General features: G+C 43.0%; 2 protein-coding genes across 2 annotated transcripts; both read left to right on the forward strand.

The window, feature by feature from the left end:
• The first annotated feature begins 131 nt into the window (after positions 1–131).
• Positions 132–9,728, forward strand: lgi1b (leucine-rich, glioma inactivated 1b). Its single transcript, XM_062413932.1, has 10 exons — positions 132–575; positions 725–796; positions 1,330–1,401; positions 2,300–2,371; positions 4,904–4,975; positions 6,209–6,378; positions 6,630–6,794; positions 7,003–7,223; positions 7,450–7,696; positions 8,250–9,728. The coding sequence occupies exons 1-10, from the start codon at positions 358–360 to the stop codon at positions 8,597–8,599; spliced, it is 1,659 nt and encodes a 552-aa protein (XP_062269916.1). The 5' UTR covers positions 132–357; the 3' UTR covers positions 8,600–9,728.
• An 890-nt stretch (positions 9,729–10,618) lies between these two features.
• Positions 10,619–17,375, forward strand: slc35g1 (solute carrier family 35 member G1). Its single transcript, XM_062414357.1, has 5 exons — positions 10,619–11,053; positions 12,264–12,444; positions 13,505–13,639; positions 13,850–14,046; positions 14,996–17,375. The coding sequence occupies exons 1-5, from the start codon at positions 10,741–10,743 to the stop codon at positions 15,406–15,408; spliced, it is 1,239 nt and encodes a 412-aa protein (XP_062270341.1). The 5' UTR covers positions 10,619–10,740; the 3' UTR covers positions 15,409–17,375.
• The last annotated feature ends 952 nt before the right edge of the window (positions 17,376–18,327 follow it).

The following is an 18,327-nucleotide window of genomic DNA, read 5'->3' on the forward strand; positions in this document are numbered from 1 at the left end:
TATTGCAAATGGGACGTTGAGTTTGTTCCTTTTCTTTATGACAAAAAAAAATATTTCTTCAGATGTGTTTTACTGCTTTCAGGTCCTGAATTTGTAATTCTTGCGCTTTGCAGAACGAATCCTCTGGACCGGTGCCCTCCTATTGAGACGCTAGGAGCATCGGCACAAGCCCTGCGGCGTCAGAGCGCGCACCATCACCCCCGGAGCTCCAGCTTCTCATCAGCAAAACAAACATATCCCAAGGCAAAAAAAAAAAAGGTTCCTCTTTAAATCCCGAGCTTGCTCCTCGAGGGTATTTGAGTGTGTAGAAGTTGCATGTGCAGCCGGGAGTGATTCGCCTCGGCCGGGACAGCAGCAATGGGACACCCGGGCAGCAGCAGCAGCAGCGCGCGTAGAGGATGGAGAGGAGGATGGACGCTCCTGGTCTGGATGGCCGCGGTCAGCCTGGTGCTGGCGGACGGACGCAGAGTGAGGCAGCCCAGATGTCCCGTCGGATGCATCTGCACCAAAGATAATGCCCTGTGTGAGAATGTCCGCTCCGTGCCTCACACGTTCCCCTCCGACGTCGTGTCACTGTAAGTGCTCCTGCAGCCACACATTGTGCCACGATTAGTTGTCTGGGAAGCCTCATGGCACATTGTTGTATGTGCTTTTCAGTATATGTGTAGTTGTTATTATTTACATGATGAATTCACCTTTAATGTTTGTTTCTCCATTTGTTAAGATCTTTTGTCAAGTCTGGATTCAGTGAAATCGCTGGAGGAAGCTTTGTTCACACGCCTGCCCTGCAACTGCTGTGAGTACATCTATCTCTCTGTGTTTCTATCTGTCTGTCTGTCTGTCTGTCTGTCTGTCTGTCTGTCTGTCTGTCTGTCTGTCTGTCTCTCTATCTGCTCTTTATTGGAATAAACAATAAAGAAGGGTCCCCCCCCCCTCCTCCCCAGAGGACTTGTATAGAAGCTGGTTCAAAGGGAGATTCTCTTTAATGGTGTCAGGATTATGCAATACACCACATGGCTAAAACAACTCTAACAGCAGGAGCTGTGTGTGTGCCTGTGTGTGTGTGTGTGTGTGTGTGTGTGTTTGTCTGTGTGCATGTGTGTGTCTGTGTGTGTGTGCATGTATTGAGGCATGGTTAAATAATGGATACGGTCTTTGAGGACATGAGGGAAAAATGATTTGGCTTCCAAAAACAATAAAGTTACAGCGATTCTTTTATGTAATGACATAAAAGTGTTTTGTTGTAGGACTGAAGTTTGTTGAGTTATTTGAATTTGCCAATCCACAAATCAACGGCAAAAGTCGTGCTTAACTTCTTTGTTTTTACAGTTTGTTCACAGCAAACTCCCTCGACCTCATCGATGAAGATGCATTCCTGGGTTTACCACATTTGGAATATCTGTAAGTATTTACTTGTACCTTAAAGCTTGAAATCACCATGCTTTTTACTATATAAAGGTGATAAGGGGGTTGTGTGGTAGAGCATCATAAAATACACAAACTGTATCTACTGATATGAGGCATAACCCACTCATGGCACTCAGTAGATCACAGACCTCCGCCAAGGCCCAAATGTCAAGCCACATCAAATTGCACACAATCATAGACATCGGTTTCTGAAATATGAAATCATGCATCATTCATCGGGAAATCAGTGAAAATGTCAAGAAACTCCCTCACAACGTTAAAGACGGTGGACAAAAACATCCTGGATCCGTCCCTTCGTCTGGATCCAGTTCTTTCTTGGCCCGTGTCCCATCCTCCCATTAAATTAGTATTTATTTATTTAATCCTGCCGACAACCAGACAAACCAGGGGTGAAAACTTCCTTGGCGGAGGTTGTGATGACTTTGGAACAGAGTGTTGCATTGTGGTCCGGCTGCTGGCATGTTTAATGCACGCACACTCACAGGTTTCCTCACTTACTGTGTGTTGCCTGATGAGGGTGGAACAACTTACATCCCCATGGCTTTTATGAGTTTGTGATGTTTGCTGAGCTTATGTAATTCTGACATCAACCAGAGCAGAAGTCTAATCAGCTAGAATAATCTAAAGCAAATGTTTGGAAGCCTTTTCAGGGTAAATCATTTTGACATTTGTTTAAGTATGAACAAAGTGGATGTAGTAAGTACGCAACATAATGTACAATTAGGACAGAGCTCAGGTTTTCAACACAACCCTCTCACAACTGCAACAGGAGAAGGTCTGCGGAAAACCACAAGGGTTTCACATGTGAGATAACATACACAGTGTCAATCTCAATCTACCCAAATACTAATTACAAACTTCTCATTCACAGATTTATTGAAAACAACAAAATTGTATCAATATCTCCATTTGCTTTCCGGGGCCTAAAAGCGCTGATACATCTGTAAGTATATGGTTAATTTTGTTGATTCCATTGAAATGATTTCTAAAGAGGAAGCATTGTGGTAAAAGCTGCTGCTGATCCTGGTATTTGAGATGTTCCAACATGAACGGTGCCCTTCTCCGTCACTGTGTGAAGTGCAAAGTAATCAGAAACGCTGCTGCCAGTGGTTACGTCCAAGGTTACTGGCTGAAGGGCTCAGCTGGATCAGGTTGCTGAGCGGCAGGTCATGGTGTCCCTGGGTGTTACATTGACTTAGTGGACCAAAAGATTTGTTGGCCACATATTCATGGCAGAAAAAAAGGTAGATTCTGTGGCCTTGACTCATGTTATAACTTTATTTTTGTTTATTTAATGAAATCAATGAGACAGAAGAAACTCAGTGAAATGTCTTTTATTACAAAAACAACGACGTGCGGAGAAAAAGGTTGACGCCGACAATAAGCGCTGACAAGCAGTCTACTCAATGTTCAGAGTCCGGATGATCCGATGCTCGATAAGCTCCAGTTGCTCCAGGTGAGGCGCGGCAGAGCGAGCAGGCAGCTCAGGGGCCGAGTGGGCTGACTGGGATGGGCTGGCTGAGCGTGGCAGGCTGATGGGAAAAGTGGCAGGTGAACCACGGGGGTGAACGGCGTACTGGTATCGAAGCCGTGGTTGATCTGGTCTTTAAATATACTGCTGGGTCTGGAGGAGAAGAGTTTGCAGGTGTGAAGCCGTGTTGTCGTGAGATGCAGAGAACTGGAAACAACGCCTACCCAGTAACACACCCCCACAGGAGCAGCTCTAAATATATGGACAGAGCAGAAACACACATAGAAGAAGAGTATATATTATCTAGAATGGTAATCAGTGCATAGGCTTAGATCCATGAATTATTCCCTTGGAAATTGGTGAAATTGAAAATTCTTGGATTTGCACTCTTGCCTGCATCTGCGAAATGTAATGAGTTCTTTACTGGCCCATGTCCCCTCCTTCCACCAAGTTGTGTAGACATCTGTTTTAGTTCTTTGTGTAATCCAAACAACAATCAAACAAGCGGACAGGGGTTAAAATATAACCTCCATGGGCGAGATAATAAAACCCACCCCCCCAAAAGTCCATAATCCCAACAGAATTCAAAATGTGAGCTGGAGCATGAAAACTGAATCCAATCCAAACGAGCCAAACCGTTTATCTACAGGATTTTTGTAAACACTCACTTTCCTGAACTGCAAAGTCAGCCACAACTAAAGATAGTCGAGAATGTGCTCGACCTCTAGGTCAAGACTAAATATACCAGTAATGTATCGTTAAACCAAGGGCCTCATTATCTGACCCTGGTTCTGAAACATGTTCCTACCCCAACACATTTTGAGCACATATGGAGAGTAGTGCTGCGAAAACACATGCTGGTGTTCCTCATGGTGCATGAAACAATGTGTGGATGGATGGTTGGACGGCTTTCAACTCCCTCCTATTTTCAGGTGTAGGCCATGTTGAACAGTGGTTAAACCGTTTCTTCAGGCATGGTTTAGGGGCATGGTTTAGGGGAGAGGACTGTGAGTTATAGTCTCAGTGGCTCGGATGGATCTGTGCAGGTCAGAAAATAGGTGCTTATGCTTTACGAGAGAAGAAAATCCATAGAAAACCCCTCACACATCCCTTTGCAACCATATGAAAAGATAAAGTGCCCTTTTTATATTGCTGCAGGTACCTAAGAGGAAAGTAAACAAACTTTCATACTGAAAAAAGATGAACGAATACATCATAAGAAGGCCCAGGCAGGGGTCATGCTAAGATCCTGATCCAGTCTGCTCCATGCTCCATCTGTTTGCAGAGCACAAACTCACAAACTAAAATGGCCTCTCGCCCTCTCTCTCTCCCTCTCTCTCTCTCCCTCTCTCCCTCTCTCCCTCTCTCTCTCGTGAAACCAACTCACAAATAAATAATGCAGCGTCCATGAATAACGCTGACATTTCACTGCATTCAAATCTCTTTCTGGTTTGGAGTTCACTCCTCCGCCCGCATGTGAAATGTGCCTGAGGGGCCTGTGTTTGTTGGTTGGTCTTATACCTGCTACTGGCAGAAACAGCCACGAGACAGCCTCAGGGAAGAGTAGGGTTCGTTTCAATATGGGTTTTCAGTGGGAAATATGACCAGCAGTATTAAGGGGATGAAATATTAACCACTACGGCTTCACATAATAGGTAAAATGTCGAAGAATTGTATCCGACCCGTCTACAACGAATTATATTCCCTCCTTGCACTCAGTTAAATTGCTCTCCCTTAAATTGAATAATCCCTCATTCTTCTATTTCCTTCCATTTCCCTGCTTTGCCTTTTGAAACACCTGTTACATGTCTGTGCCGTGTCTCAGGTTTCAGAATCGTTCGGTCATTTTTCTTGTTTGTACAATAATGTGCTCAGGTCCAAACAGAACCAAAGCAAATCATATAACACAGTGTAATGACCTAGCGTCTGCTGTCTGGAGAGAGACAGTCTCTCCTAATTCAATCACTGTGCGTTTTTTTTGTTATGTTCCCTTTCGTCGATTAGGAGTCTGGCGTACAACAATCTGGAGACGCTGCCCAAGGATGTCTTCAAGGGCATGGAGGCTCTGACCAAAGTGTGAGTGCAGTCTGGGACTCAGACCCAGCTTGTTCCGAGTCATGTATCCTTAGATATTTACATATACTGTCTCATTATACAACAGGGCATTAGGGCCATGTTGAAAAAAAAGATTTAGAGAGGCTTAATTCAATGAGAAAGAAAAGTCATAATATTAGCAGAATAAAGAAAAAACATTTAATGAAGTGAGCAACAAGAATCAGCCTGTGGTCGTTCCACTTGTTCTGGATCCAAAAGAGAATTTCCTTTTAAAGTCCTGATTCTTTGAATGACATGCTTGATGCTCCACATTCCTCATTTTAATGCAGGCCACAGGCTGATCATCTGATATCCATCTCTAAAATCTCTCGCCTAAAATTAGGACTTCATTTTGTAATATTAACACTTAACCATTCACTGTGATCCAATCTGTTAGTTACTCATTTGGTAAATTGCATTGGTATGTACACTAAAAAGAGTTTTACACATGTTTCTGCACAGAACTTGATCAGGATGCATAAGGGAAATATCAAGAGAAAGAAATAAAACACCAATAAGTAACAATCTTTTTGCATGTTATGGTTTGCAGCTTTTCTGGTAATGTGAGCTTGCTTTGTTTGATGTGGCATTTACTCCCACTATCCCTCAATTAGGACCACACTGGTCTGTGATACTTGTTGGTGTCCAAAGAGATTTATTCAGGGATCCTTCCTTCCTCTTGTTATGGTGCTTAAAAGGAAGGAAGGGAGAGTAATCACCACGTGAACCCGAGAAGAGAGAGAAAAAAAACAAGTGTAGGAGATGCTATTCGCTGCTGCAATGGAAAAAAGAAAGAGGGAAAAAGGGAGATAAAGAGATCTAGAGGAGAGGGTGAGGGCTTGGGTTACGAGGCCAGAGTGTCAGGGTAGAAGGTAAACAACTCATTTAGAGAGGAAAGATCCTGGCTTTGGTCACAGCAACATAATCAGTGAGAATAATGCAGGCTGGAGGCTGCAGGGTGTGTGTGTGTGTGTGTCTGTGTGTGTTGATTCGACACACACATCCAAGGTCAACAGTAATTTAAACTGAGAGCGGGTGAGGAGTGGAGACCACTGAGTAGATAGGACACTTGTTGTTGTAATTTCGTCGGCTCGAAGCCAAAGTTCAGGCAAATACGGGAGAGACAGAACAGATCAGGAGCAGAAATAGAACATCTAAGACTCCAAATAGATAAACATGTCCGTGAACTGACTGAGATTCATCCTTGCATGTAAGTGATCTGCGGGGCAACAACCTGATATGCGACTGCAAGCTCAAGTGGCTGGTGGAGTGGATGCACCACACCAACGCCACCCTGGATCTTATCTACTGCAGCGGTCCGCCCATTCACCAGGGGAAGAAGATCAACGACCTGCTGCCACACTCCTTTGACTGCATCACCACAGGTATCGTCTTCCTGCGCCTCTGCCCCTGCTTCTTCACACAGGAAACGCCTCAACAATAGCTGCCTGTCCCCAGACGGCTGCCTCACCCTTTCCTCTCACGCCTCCTCCCTGCTCCTTATCGCCAGTTTATCAGTGTTGACAATAAAGCTCAGATGTTGAGGCGTGTTTGTGGAAGAGGCGATCGGTGGGAAAGGATTACTTAGAGACGACATGAAAGGGGGCGGGACTCATTGTGACGTTGTGCTTTTCAGAGTTTGCCTCCTATCAGTCGCTGAAGTTTGAGTCCATCTCGGTGGAGGCCTTCACCTTTGGTAAAGAGCAGTATGTTGTGTTTCCACAACCGTTCGCTGGGACATGCAGCTTCCTGGAATGGGACCACGTCGAGATGACCTTCAGACCCTATGACACCATTCAAAGTGAGTAAACAAAAGAAAGTTAAAGCAGTATCGGTCGTATACATGACATTTTCAATAACAGATCATTGCTGGGGCAGAAAGGATTCACAGAGGTGTTAGCAGCCACAGATTGATTGTGCTGTATAACTGTGGTTAATCAGTGTTCAGGGACATAAATGCAAGGATATCTGTTGAGCACTCCATTGACTCGACCTCTCCTCCTGTTTAGGCACGTCCACCGTGGTCTGCAAGCCCCAGGTGATCGATGGCCACCTCTTCGTCATCGTGGCCCAGCTGTTCGGGGGCTCGCACATTTACAAGCGCGACAACTCCGCCAACAAGTTCATCAAGATCCAGGACATCGACATCCTGAAGATCCGCAAACCCAACGACATCGAGACGTTCATGATCGACGGGGAATCTTTCTTTGTCATCGCAGACAGCTCCAAGGTCAGATATCCTACTTAAATCAGATTTATAGTATAGGTGTTATAACTGGGTCCACCTCATATACTGTGAATAAAGGTGGAAGACATGATAGCTCCCCCAGTGTCTTGATCGCCCCCTGGTGGCTGCCTGGAGTATATGTCATAAATCCTGCCACCTCCATATCAGCAGATGGAACATTGGCTGCACTACACAGCTGAACTGATATTTACACTTGTTCCTTCCTCAGGCCGGCTCCACAACTGTGTACAAGTGGAACGGCAATGGTTTCTACTCCCACCAGTCTCTCCATCCGTGGTACCGCGACACAGATGTGGAATATTTGGAGATCTCCAACAAAGCCCACCTGATCCTGTCCAGCAGCTCCCAGAGGCCTGTGGTGTACCAGTGGAACAGGAGCCAGAAGCAGTTTGACCGCAGGACGGACATACCGGACATGGAGGACGTCTTCTCAGTTAAACACTTTCGGGTCAAAGGTGAGGGCTGCGGCTTCAAAAACAGCATATGTACACACGTGTTATAGGTTTGCACTGACTAAAAGGGCATTAGCTGGTATGTGTGTGTGTGCATTAAACACAAATTGCACTTTGCACGTAATGTTTCAGTTTGAAATGATAAGACTCAGGTAATCCGGGTCATGTTATACGATTAGCGGTGGACTTTGACCCATGAGAAGTTTTTCTTTCATGTGGTTAATTGAATAAAAACGTCCATGACCCACACGCTCAGCAGTAACATATAACGTTTTAGTACCTCGTTGCTCGGCGAGTCACACAGGCATTTATCTCAAAGGTACTCCACTACCATAACCCCCCCGCTCATAAATCACTACTGTGTAATGTTCTCTGTATTTCTTAGTGTAACAGGAAAAGCTACAGCTCATGTATTAAGATGACTTTACTAAGTAGCTGCTGAATAGCTAGGAATTATTCTGAATTAACACAGACTGATTTTTTAATTCTGAGTCCGCTTTAGAAGATTAATGTTTAAATTAAAAAACTCTCCCTTGGATCTTTGCCCTTTTCCAAGGGGATCTGTTCTTGTGCTTAACGAGATTCATCGGGGACTCCAAGGTGATGCGCTGGGACGGTGCCATGTTCAAGGAGGTGCAGACGTTCCCCTCCCGCGGCTCCATGGTGTTCCAGCCGGTCTCCGTGGGCAAGTGGCAGTACGCCATCCTGGGCAGCGATTACTCCCTGACGCAGGTCTACCAGTGGGAGGGCAAGAGGGGACAGTTCGTCCCGTCCCAGGAGCTGAACATCCAGGCGCCTCGAGGGTTCTCCATGGTCTCCATCGAGGACCGGGCTTTCCTGCTCGCGTCCAGCTTCAAGGGGAAAACTCAGATATACGAACACCTCATGATTGATATGAGTAACTAAACCAGTCAACCATTCAGGACCAATCATATACACCAGCGGGCAAATGCTTCTTCTGTGATTTTGTTTAAATCCGATTTGAAACCACAAGCAATTCCGACAGACAAATGTAAATTTTCCAGAGAAGCTCAAACTATCAAAAGAAGTATGTCTGACCCCATTTTAATGAATATATATTCAACCGGCTGCAACTACTTCCTTCTGATAAACTCCCTTTATTTTCATCCTCATTCCTTCCTCTTGAGGAATGCCTTATCCTCCATTTGAAGAACTCAGTTACTCAAAGCTCACAGACAAACAATTCCTTGATGTACAGTCTATGTTTTTTTTCCATTCAACTCTCTGTATTGTGTTTATTTCTCTTGTAAGAATTTGATAGGAATGAGTTAGAGCTGACGATAGTGTAACAATAACAAAACGTTGAAAAGTGTGTTGAGAAGAGGAGGCAAAGTGTCAAAGTAGAATTATTTGACCCTCAAAGAAGTGGCCCTGATACATGAAACGAAGAATCCACTGTACATTATGAGAAACTCTGGGGACAACATGTGTCTCCGTTGTGTCTCCTCTCAGACACAGACCCTCGCAGTGTGTATTCCTGATGAATGACTCGCTGGAAGCCTCTCACTGTGGGGACCAGCCCTCATGCTTTCACTGCACTCTTGCCCCTTTTCTCCCTTGCTGACAAAACCATTGTTATCTTTACTCCGCAACTAAAAAAAGCCGACCACTGTGCGAGCACCTGCTACCTGTGCTTTCACACGCTCCTCTTATTCTGACACACAACAAAAAGAAAGAGAATATCCATAACAAACGTAACACTTGCCAAATATGATGTTTACCTTTTTGCTATACCGTGTAAAGTACTTTGTATGATGTGTTGCTTTTGTACGTAGATGGGACCACACTCAGTCTTTTATTTTTCATAGACGTAGAATTTAGTGTAGATATGTATGTATTTATAAAAAAAACAGGATCCCCTCCCTAACACTGTGTAACTTGCAGCTTCTGTAAAACAGCGTAGTCCTCCTTGTGTCCGTCGTAGTTAGGTCAGGTTAGAGGAGGATAGATATTCACTTGTCATCGTGCTCACTGTATTTTATGTACAGATGTAATAAAAAAGTGTTGAAGTAGGGGTGTGGGTATTTTTTTGTTCTTAACTTTGTTTGGACTTTTTTTAAAGGTAAAGATCCAGTTTGGATTTTGATTTTGTTTTTTAGTGTGTTGTGTGTAACATACACAACATGATTATAAGAAGTTGTGAGATTTCTTGTTTATATATATAAACAATGATCTTTAATGAAAAGTAGTGTACATTATGACGTTGTGATTATGACTTCTAATGTTACAAATATTGGTATTGTAGTACACTTGACCAACTGAGTCATGATTATGTAACAATTTCCCAAACACATTAGAAAATATCTAACAATATATAAATATGCATATGTGTATGTATGTATATATATATCTTTACTCAAACCTAAGCGACTGATATACATACATACATAGATATATACTCATACACACCCACACACACACATTTGCACACATAAACACACACGTATACACATATTCTCATATACACATTTATACAAAAACCTATTCATGCTCATACACACATATATATATATACATAATTACACACACATTTACATACTCTCTCATATCTCTTTTTGGAGGGGGGGTTCTTATATATTGTATTATTGTTGTACCTATTTTGGGGTAAACTGTTCCATCATGTTTATTAAGTTAGTAACTTTACATGATTCATATTTTTGAATTGGGACTCATGCTCGTGTGAGCCTATAGGAGATGGTTTAGATGTGGAGGTCCTGGCTGTGAGCTCCATGTTGTGTTAGATCTAACACAAACAGCGTGTGTCGGTCCCATGTGTGAGCAGCGTGTGGATGTGGTTGGCTCAAAGCTCCCCTGCCTCCTCTGTCATAGGCTCCTGCTGCAGCGGATCAGCGGAGGTCGACCGGGTTCAGCTCTGCCCCCTTGCGGGCGAACTCACCACCGCATGGGAGCTGGTATCCTGCCACCAAGGTTAGTCATTAACCCCGGCTCCTTCTCCGTCACTCCGGGCAGCGCACACGGAGGACAGCAGTCCGAGGCATGCTGCCGCCGCGCCGCCACATCTCACCATGGGCGACTGTAACCACCGGCCATCGTCCGCGGAGGACGGCACCATCACCGTAGTGTTCCACAATGTTGACCGCGGCCCCGACACAGAGAGCGGCGAGGGCGACGACGACGAGCGGGCGGAGGAGCGGGTCCACCTTCGCGGCAACTGTCGCCTGTCGTCCGGGTACGAAGAGGAGGAGGATGCTGAGGAGGAGGATGTGGAAGCGACCCGGGCCGTGGAGTCACTGGAAGCCGGCGTGAAGAAAACCCTGTGCCCGCCGTTATGTTGTCTCCGGAGTGAGCCCGCATCCCGAGGAGGAAGCGTCCCGGACGGTAAGAGGGGAACTCACCCCGGGTACAACCCACCGGACACCTCGGTCCTCCATTAATGAGCTTAGAGATATAACGGGAATTAACTTCCTGCGTCACGTTATACAACCGCGGAGCGACTCGTGTTAATGTAAGCGCGCCGGTACCACGTGCTTGTCATCAGCCAATAAGGAACACGCATTAACTTATTTAAATTTATTTTATAAAGTTTATTTTAAAGTTTCGACGTTACTTTTTTACTACAATGCTTCCACATATGACGTCATTTCATCCGGCTTTACGTCACAAAACTACAAAGTAAAAGCGACTAAATGATATAAGCCATGTAAGAACATTTATTTTAATGGAAATATGTTATTCATTGCATTTTGGTATTCAGAATAGATCTGTACTTTTTCTACTAATGATGGTGGTTGGAATTAACAGGAATCCAATATTATTTGATACCTCGTAATTAAACATTTTTATAGAAAACGAACAATAAGACACAAGTTATTGCTGTAATCCAGTTTTCCACTTCTAGTATTTTACAGTAAACAGCTCAGTTACAATGTCGGTAGCTTACGGTCAGTCATAAACCAGTTTAACATTTGCATCATCTTTCAGGAGCATGACGGTGCACTTTTTACTCTACCAGGCTCACTAAAGGTGTGGCCACTTGCACATTACACTTACAAAACTAAACTTTGTTTTCACTTTTAATCAAAATATTGATACACAAACTTTTAAAAACTAATACTTAATACTAATTAAGTAATGCAACACTGTACTAATGCCCCTGTGTGTACTTGTCATAATGGTGAAACTAAAACCACTAATGTGAGATAGGTGTTTTAGCCGTGCGTGGAGCAGACTGCACATTGTTCTACAAGTACAAAGAAAGAAGTCGGAGACACCACAGGTGGAAATTTAATCTGTGCAAGCGTATCAGTTTATTGTTCCACGGGCAGGTTGAGCAAACACTGCACCACTGTCTTTTTGCAGATCATTTCGTTTGTGGTTTTTGCTAGCGAACTTTCACCCAGACCCCGTGGAGTTCGATGACATCCTGTAGTTACTGTACCAACATGGTTACAATGAAACAAGCAATATTCTTTTCGGTGAAGTGTGGAACAGTGATGCCCCTCTTCAGGGCCCCTGTGTCTCTTCTCTTCCCCTCTCACATATCTTCTCCTCCAGCCTCACCAACCTTTCCCCTCTCTCTTGCATACAGGTGCAGAGGAACGAAAGGGCTGTCAAGGTCTGGGTTTGTTCTATGCTTTCCTGTCAACGGTTTTCTTCTCTATCATCGCTCTGCTGGTGAAAACCATCCAGGGAATCCACGCCATAGAAATCAGTGCCATACGCTGCTTCTTCCAGATGCTCTTTGTAATGCCTCTACTCATCTACCACAAGTAAGCATGATTTAGAAACGGAAACACTCACGAGTTACAGCCACACGGTTAAACATTAACTCCACAAATGACATAATTAGTGCAAAAAGTAACACTCTCAAAACAGTCTTTACATAAACCAGCAATTTACACTGTGTGTTGTGATAGGATAAAGCATTAACTCAGCAAGGAAACACATGTCACTGCCTGTAATTTATATCTGGGGCTTTCTTCTGTTGTCTTCATGCTTTACTTTCACTTTGCAGGTAAGTATCTTGGCTTATACTTAAACTGCTGAGACCAGTTTAAGTCGTCAAAATACCAGAAATACGTTTTTGTCAGGAAGTAGGCGATGGGAAAGTTTAAAACATTTTTAGAAATGTCTTCCCACTAGTCTCTCAGATTAACTGATTTGATTTGGGTGGTCAACAGTCAACTTCACAGTCTGCCTCTAGGGAATTTGTTCAGATTCTGACCAGTTGTCCCTTGGTGTGAAATATTAACTGATCAAATTTCAGTGGTAAAAGATCAAAAGTCACAGTGACCTTACTGTATATTAACGTGAATTCAGTATGTTAGGATCAGCAGTAATTCTCTAAATAAAGTAGTTAACAGTAGCACCCATCTCATGCCATCTTCACACAATAACACTGTCAAAACTACGATGAACTGCACAGATTATCAGAAAATATACATTTTAAATGACACTGTGACCCAAAGATTTGAACTCTAACTGAATTCCCAAAGACGACAACCAGTACTTCTATTCATTCAGCTACTTATTCATCCTTCCATCCATTCGTCCACTACATTCCTCTTTATTTTATCTTCACCGACAAAAGTGTCCATCCTCCCCGAGATTGCAGCCGCATCCATGAATCCATCCATCACTGTCGTTTCCTCACAACCTAAATGTGTCCATCTATCTATCCAACCATCCAATCATCACTCAGCTCACATTGCAACTCACTTTACTCCATCCAACACGTTTCCCCCCAGAATTCTGTTTATCATTCCCTGAATCAGTCATTCCATCCATCCATCCATCCATCCATCCATCCTCATGTCTCTGCTCCTCCAGGACAGGTTTCCTTGGTCCCAGGGATAAACGTATATATCTGGTGCTTCGGGGTTTCATCGGCTCCAATGCCATGATCCTGCTCTTCTATGCCATTCAGCAGATGCCACTGGCCGACGCCACGGTCATCATGTTCAGGTGAGAGCTGGAAGGAACCTGTGGATTACATCAACACTGCAAATATATTCTCTCCTCCCTGAATGGTACACTTTTTGTTCAATACCTCAGCATTCTTATTGTTTCCCTGTGTCTCTCCCCAACTGTTTCCTTCTGTTGGGACTTATGATCTACACCCAGACACGCTCTCATCTCGAACCCATGTTTTTTCTCTGTCCTTTGACCCATCAGTAATCCAGTCTTTACCTCGCTCCTGGCTTGGATCTTCCTGAAGGAGAAATGTACAATCTGGGACTGTGTCTTCACTGTTTTCACCCTCACTGGTGTCCTCCTTATCGCCCGACCACCGTTCCTCTTTGGCCAGCAAGTGGGTGGCATTGAAGGCGACTACGTTAATCACGTCAAGGGGACTATCGCTGCCTTTGCAGGTAACACAATATAACTCAGTTTAATGAAAGCAGACAAAGATTAAGTAGATCATTAATGATTCAGGGGGGGATGTTCAGAAACTTTGTACTGACTCCTGGTCAGTTGCAGGTCAGGATTACCTTGGCAGCCGGGGGGGATCCACAGCACCCCTGCTGTGTTCCTTGGCACATCCAGGTTACCTAGGAGTCATGGTCAGGGCGGGTTACATCTTACAATCTCAAAAAGGGACTTTCGCCTTTCTGCCAAGAAACTTGCCTTTATTAGCTGCTTGAATTTTTCAACTCGCAGGAATCGATAGTGTAGTGACTAATTCATAATCCTTCACTGGCTTCCCATCAGCAAAACACTGCTACTTTTTATGGATGGTCATTGAACATAGTCAGCACGAGTTTCTCCCAAAGTGAATGATGAGCTTTGTTTTATATCTAAGTTCTCTCTGCACAGTTTCAGTAGAAGTCTCAGTGGTGGTTAGTCAGCGAAATCTCACAATCCTTCCCAGTCACATCTGCATTTGCTGTTTTCATGCCGTGATTTACAACAGAGCTCCTCTTAGCAGCTGCCCGAGACATGGTGGTGTGTGGTTCTCAGACTTTCCACCAGATCCAACTAAATCAAACTTAGCCTCCCTCCAGCAAAAACTGGCCCATAAATGCATTGAACACCATGAACTTTGTCGAAGTGGTGCTTTACCACCAGAGGTTATGGGAGTGCCCGTTTGACTGGAGATAAGGATTGAGGGGAAATATCAGAGGAGGAAATAGTTCCTGAAAATACAGGTGTAGTCCAGGAGGGATTCACAGAGGATTTCATGAGGCTATAGCTGTCAGCCACGTTTTATTGTTTATTTTGAATAAGTCCAGGATAATTTCCTTATTTCTTTTATTAATAATTTGTATATTTTTTACGTTGGTGTTTTCATTCTCTAATATCTTTTCTATGTGTCTCTAGGAGCGATCGGGGCTGCTTTTACATTTGTAATTCTCCGCAAAATGGGGAAGAGCGTCCACTACTACCTCTCTGTTTGGTACTATGCTGTCATCGGTCTAATCGAGTGCCTCATCACTGTTACCGTCCTCGGGGAATGGAAGTACCCGTACTGTGGCCGCGATCGCTGGATTCTGATGCTGATCGCCGTCCTGGGCATCGCTGGTCAGACCTTCCTGACGAAGGCCCTGCAGATCGAGAAGGCCGGACCCGTGGCCGTGATAAGGACTGTGGACGTGGTGCTGGCGTTCATCTTCCAGTTCATCTTCTTTAACCGTGCGCCGACCCTGTGGAGCCTCGGGGGGGCGCTGTGCGTGGTGGCGAGCACGAGTGGAATCGCCTTCAAGAAGTGGTACAGCAACTCTCGCAAGAGCTGAGCTAGAGGAGCGACATGGAATCCTTTAGTATTACTATTTATTCTTTTGTGTTTCCATCTCATACAGTACGTTCTTGATTTATTCAGTCTTTTACTTTATATTTACATGCAAATCCGAGGAGGACGAAGCTGTTTGAAGGAGTTCAAAGCAGCAAAACTGACGAGACTTGTGAGAGACTTGTGAGAGACTTTTAAATGCAATTTTTACAATTCTGTACATCTCTACATGTTGATTCCTGAGGGTCAACTTGTGCAGTTTATTGTTATACATATATTTTTGTGTATACAAATACATCTGACTGGGAAATAACTGTACATCCACCTCACAGTCTGGGACTGTGTCCTGCTCCCTGGAGCCTGTGTAGCTAACTTTTATAAAACATGTGCAGCATAAATGAGGTGAAAGTTGAATTTCACCATCGTGTGAAAAGTTTGATGAAAGATTTCCTGAGTCCCATTTTCCTTTTGCTTTAACCTGAACAAAGAAGCCAAAGAGAGATGTTTACTGCACTGGGACCATTCTCACTGTGCCACATGAATATCATGTATACCAGGTCATTTATTTCATTGTGCTACGTTCTAGGCACTATTGAATAACTTCTATGTAATCCACAAAAAGACGAGAAGGAAAATACAGATAAGCAGCATAAAGAAGATTTTAACAACGTATTTTTAGTTTAACGAAGCATTTGTGATAAAGATATTTAGAATATTTGAGTCAAGAAAAGAGAAAAGCTGGAAATACAATCCCAATATTGTTTTTTACTTGAATAGTCAGTCATGCTGGATGATTCTCTCTCTTCTGAGTTGTCTACAATGCACAAATTTGAATTATACCGATAAATCCTTCCCAAATGAGCGAATCGGTGAAGAAGGTATTCCATTATGATTTATATAGATGTTTGAATTTGTTCTGTTACTTTTCTAATATATTAAGAAGTAATTGGTGGAACTTATTTATTAAGACCCAGTCCACAGTTAATCATTTCTACACAATATCTTTGAAGTGCCTTAAGTAGGGACCTTTAACCTCCAGCTTCCTTTAGCTGCTCAGTAACCAGCAGCCTGCACTGGACAGTTCTCAGGTGTTATTCAGCTACTGAATATTAAATAGGGCCATTCTGAAAATAACATTTCATATCATATATGATTTTTTAATTCTTGTATGAAACTTTCAAAATAGCGTTTTTAAAATGAGGCACATGAGATGTGGCCGTTATATCCCCCAGTATAAGAATACAGAATATTTTCTCTTTAGAAAACATAGAACATGTTCTTCTTTAAGAAGCCACATAGATTTCACAATGACCTGACACTGGATTTAATCTCTACTTCCCTGTAACTTGCTGCGGTTCATCTTCACCTCAACTGCGCACAAATATTATGCAAGAAGTAGTTAAATAAGCACTTAAATAATAGTTTGTTTCTAATAGTACCAGTTCCTTTTTTTATAAATAAAAATGTATCATCTTATAAACCTCTGCTCCTACTCCTTAATTTTAATTAATTTAAGTTTACTGCTGTAAAATAATTAATTTCGGGTCATTGCATCAGAAGCCCTGGGAAATAATTTGATTTTAAAGTCAACGTGTGAAATACAGTAAACCCAGTTGTGGTTCTAGTGCCATATTTTCGTGTGGATGATTTTATTAAAGGCACTTTGACATTTATTGGTCATTGTTGGTAAAACAGTGGGACGTTCTTGTCACTACACATTGAATTTGAGTTGTAGCTTGAAGCACAATGTGTTGAATTACCATCAAATAGTTACGTAAACCTTTGTTTCAAGACATACGCCTTACAAACCCACTGAAGCTGTATACGATTTTTAAAACATAGTTTAATAGTATTTATTTTACTATTTCTGTATTGTATCACATCACCATATTCTATGTATATATTTCTGCATAGTGATGAGTAACATTTAGTTTATTATGATTCAAGAATAAATTCCATATGGATTTATAACTCCTGTTGTCTGTGAGCCGTTGTTTCTGACATGACTGACACGTGTGCAACTGATCTGTTGTGTATTTTTCCATCATTGTCCCAAAGTGTATGTGATGTTACTCTAGCTCTGCTAATCGCTCAATGGGTGACAATGGTTGCTACCATGCTACCTTTTTACAAACCACTGAGTCAGGCAGCTGTTGACAGGAGGGCTCAGAATAATACCTGACAGAGACATTGTGTTTCAGTTTTTGCGTGTGTGTGTGTGTGTGCATATTATTTGTCCTTGTGAGCGCTACACAGATTTCCACTAGGCCTTTGTTTATTTCCCTTTTATTTGTCAAGAACACACAGTTGTGAGGCATTGTGTGTTTCGTGCAGAATGGCCGTTCTGCATTGTGTAACAGCGTCACCCATATCTTGCAAAACACACGCTGGCAACTTTGCATGGCAGGCTAACTGTACACAGATGGTGTTATAGACCTTCCTCCGGGTCCAGGCAGGGCTGCGGTGTAATTCCTCAGCTGAGCACTGAGCTAAGTGAAGTGTGAAGAAAAGGCTGAACGAGAACAGAGCAGCTCTTTGTTGCAGGACACAATACCTCGGGGCTAAAGATGTCCTGTGCAGAAAAATTAGACTGGGTCTTAAAGCTTCCACCTACAGTTTTAGTTGTACTTTTTTCCTCCATGTTTCAAAGTCCATCCATTTCTTTAAAGAGCAATCACTTTATATTCATATTATTTATTAGATTTAGATTCACATGTCATATTTGCAAGTATAAGTGTCATCATATACAAATAAAATACCCAAATGACTGATTTTGATGTTTTACAGGTATCATCAGTAGTTTTGATACCTCTGCTGTCATCAGTGCTGTTATTCTCGTTTTAGTTATGATTACGTCAGAGGTCCTTAGTCACTGATATAGCTGTACAAGTGTCATGGCTCCCCTCATGTGTAATGAACCTTG

This window comes from Platichthys flesus, chromosome 20, assembly GCF_949316205.1.
Source record: "Platichthys flesus chromosome 20, fPlaFle2.1, whole genome shotgun sequence".
Classification (NCBI taxonomy): Eukaryota; Metazoa; Chordata; class Actinopteri; order Pleuronectiformes; family Pleuronectidae; genus Platichthys; species Platichthys flesus.

Excerpts from the sequence above, each read along its gene's own strand:
- lgi1b (XM_062413932.1), top strand. The coding sequence starts at position 358 with ATGGGACACCCGGGCAGCAGCAGCAGCAGCGCGCGTAGAGGATGGAGA. Across the intron at positions 797-1,329 it reads ACGCCTGCCCTGCAACTGCT|TTTGTTCACAGCAAACTCCC; the intron begins GTGAGTACATCT and ends TTGTTTTTACAG. Across the intron at positions 4,976-6,208 it reads ATGGAGGCTCTGACCAAAGT|TGATCTGCGGGGCAACAACC; the intron begins GTGAGTGCAGTC and ends CTTGCATGTAAG.
- slc35g1 (XM_062414357.1), top strand. The coding sequence starts at position 10,741 with ATGGGCGACTGTAACCACCGGCCATCGTCCGCGGAGGACGGCACCATC. Across the intron at positions 13,640-13,849 it reads GCCACGGTCATCATGTTCAG|TAATCCAGTCTTTACCTCGC; the intron begins GTGAGAGCTGGA and ends TTGACCCATCAG. Across the intron at positions 14,047-14,995 it reads GACTATCGCTGCCTTTGCAG|GAGCGATCGGGGCTGCTTTT; the intron begins GTAACACAATAT and ends ATGTGTCTCTAG.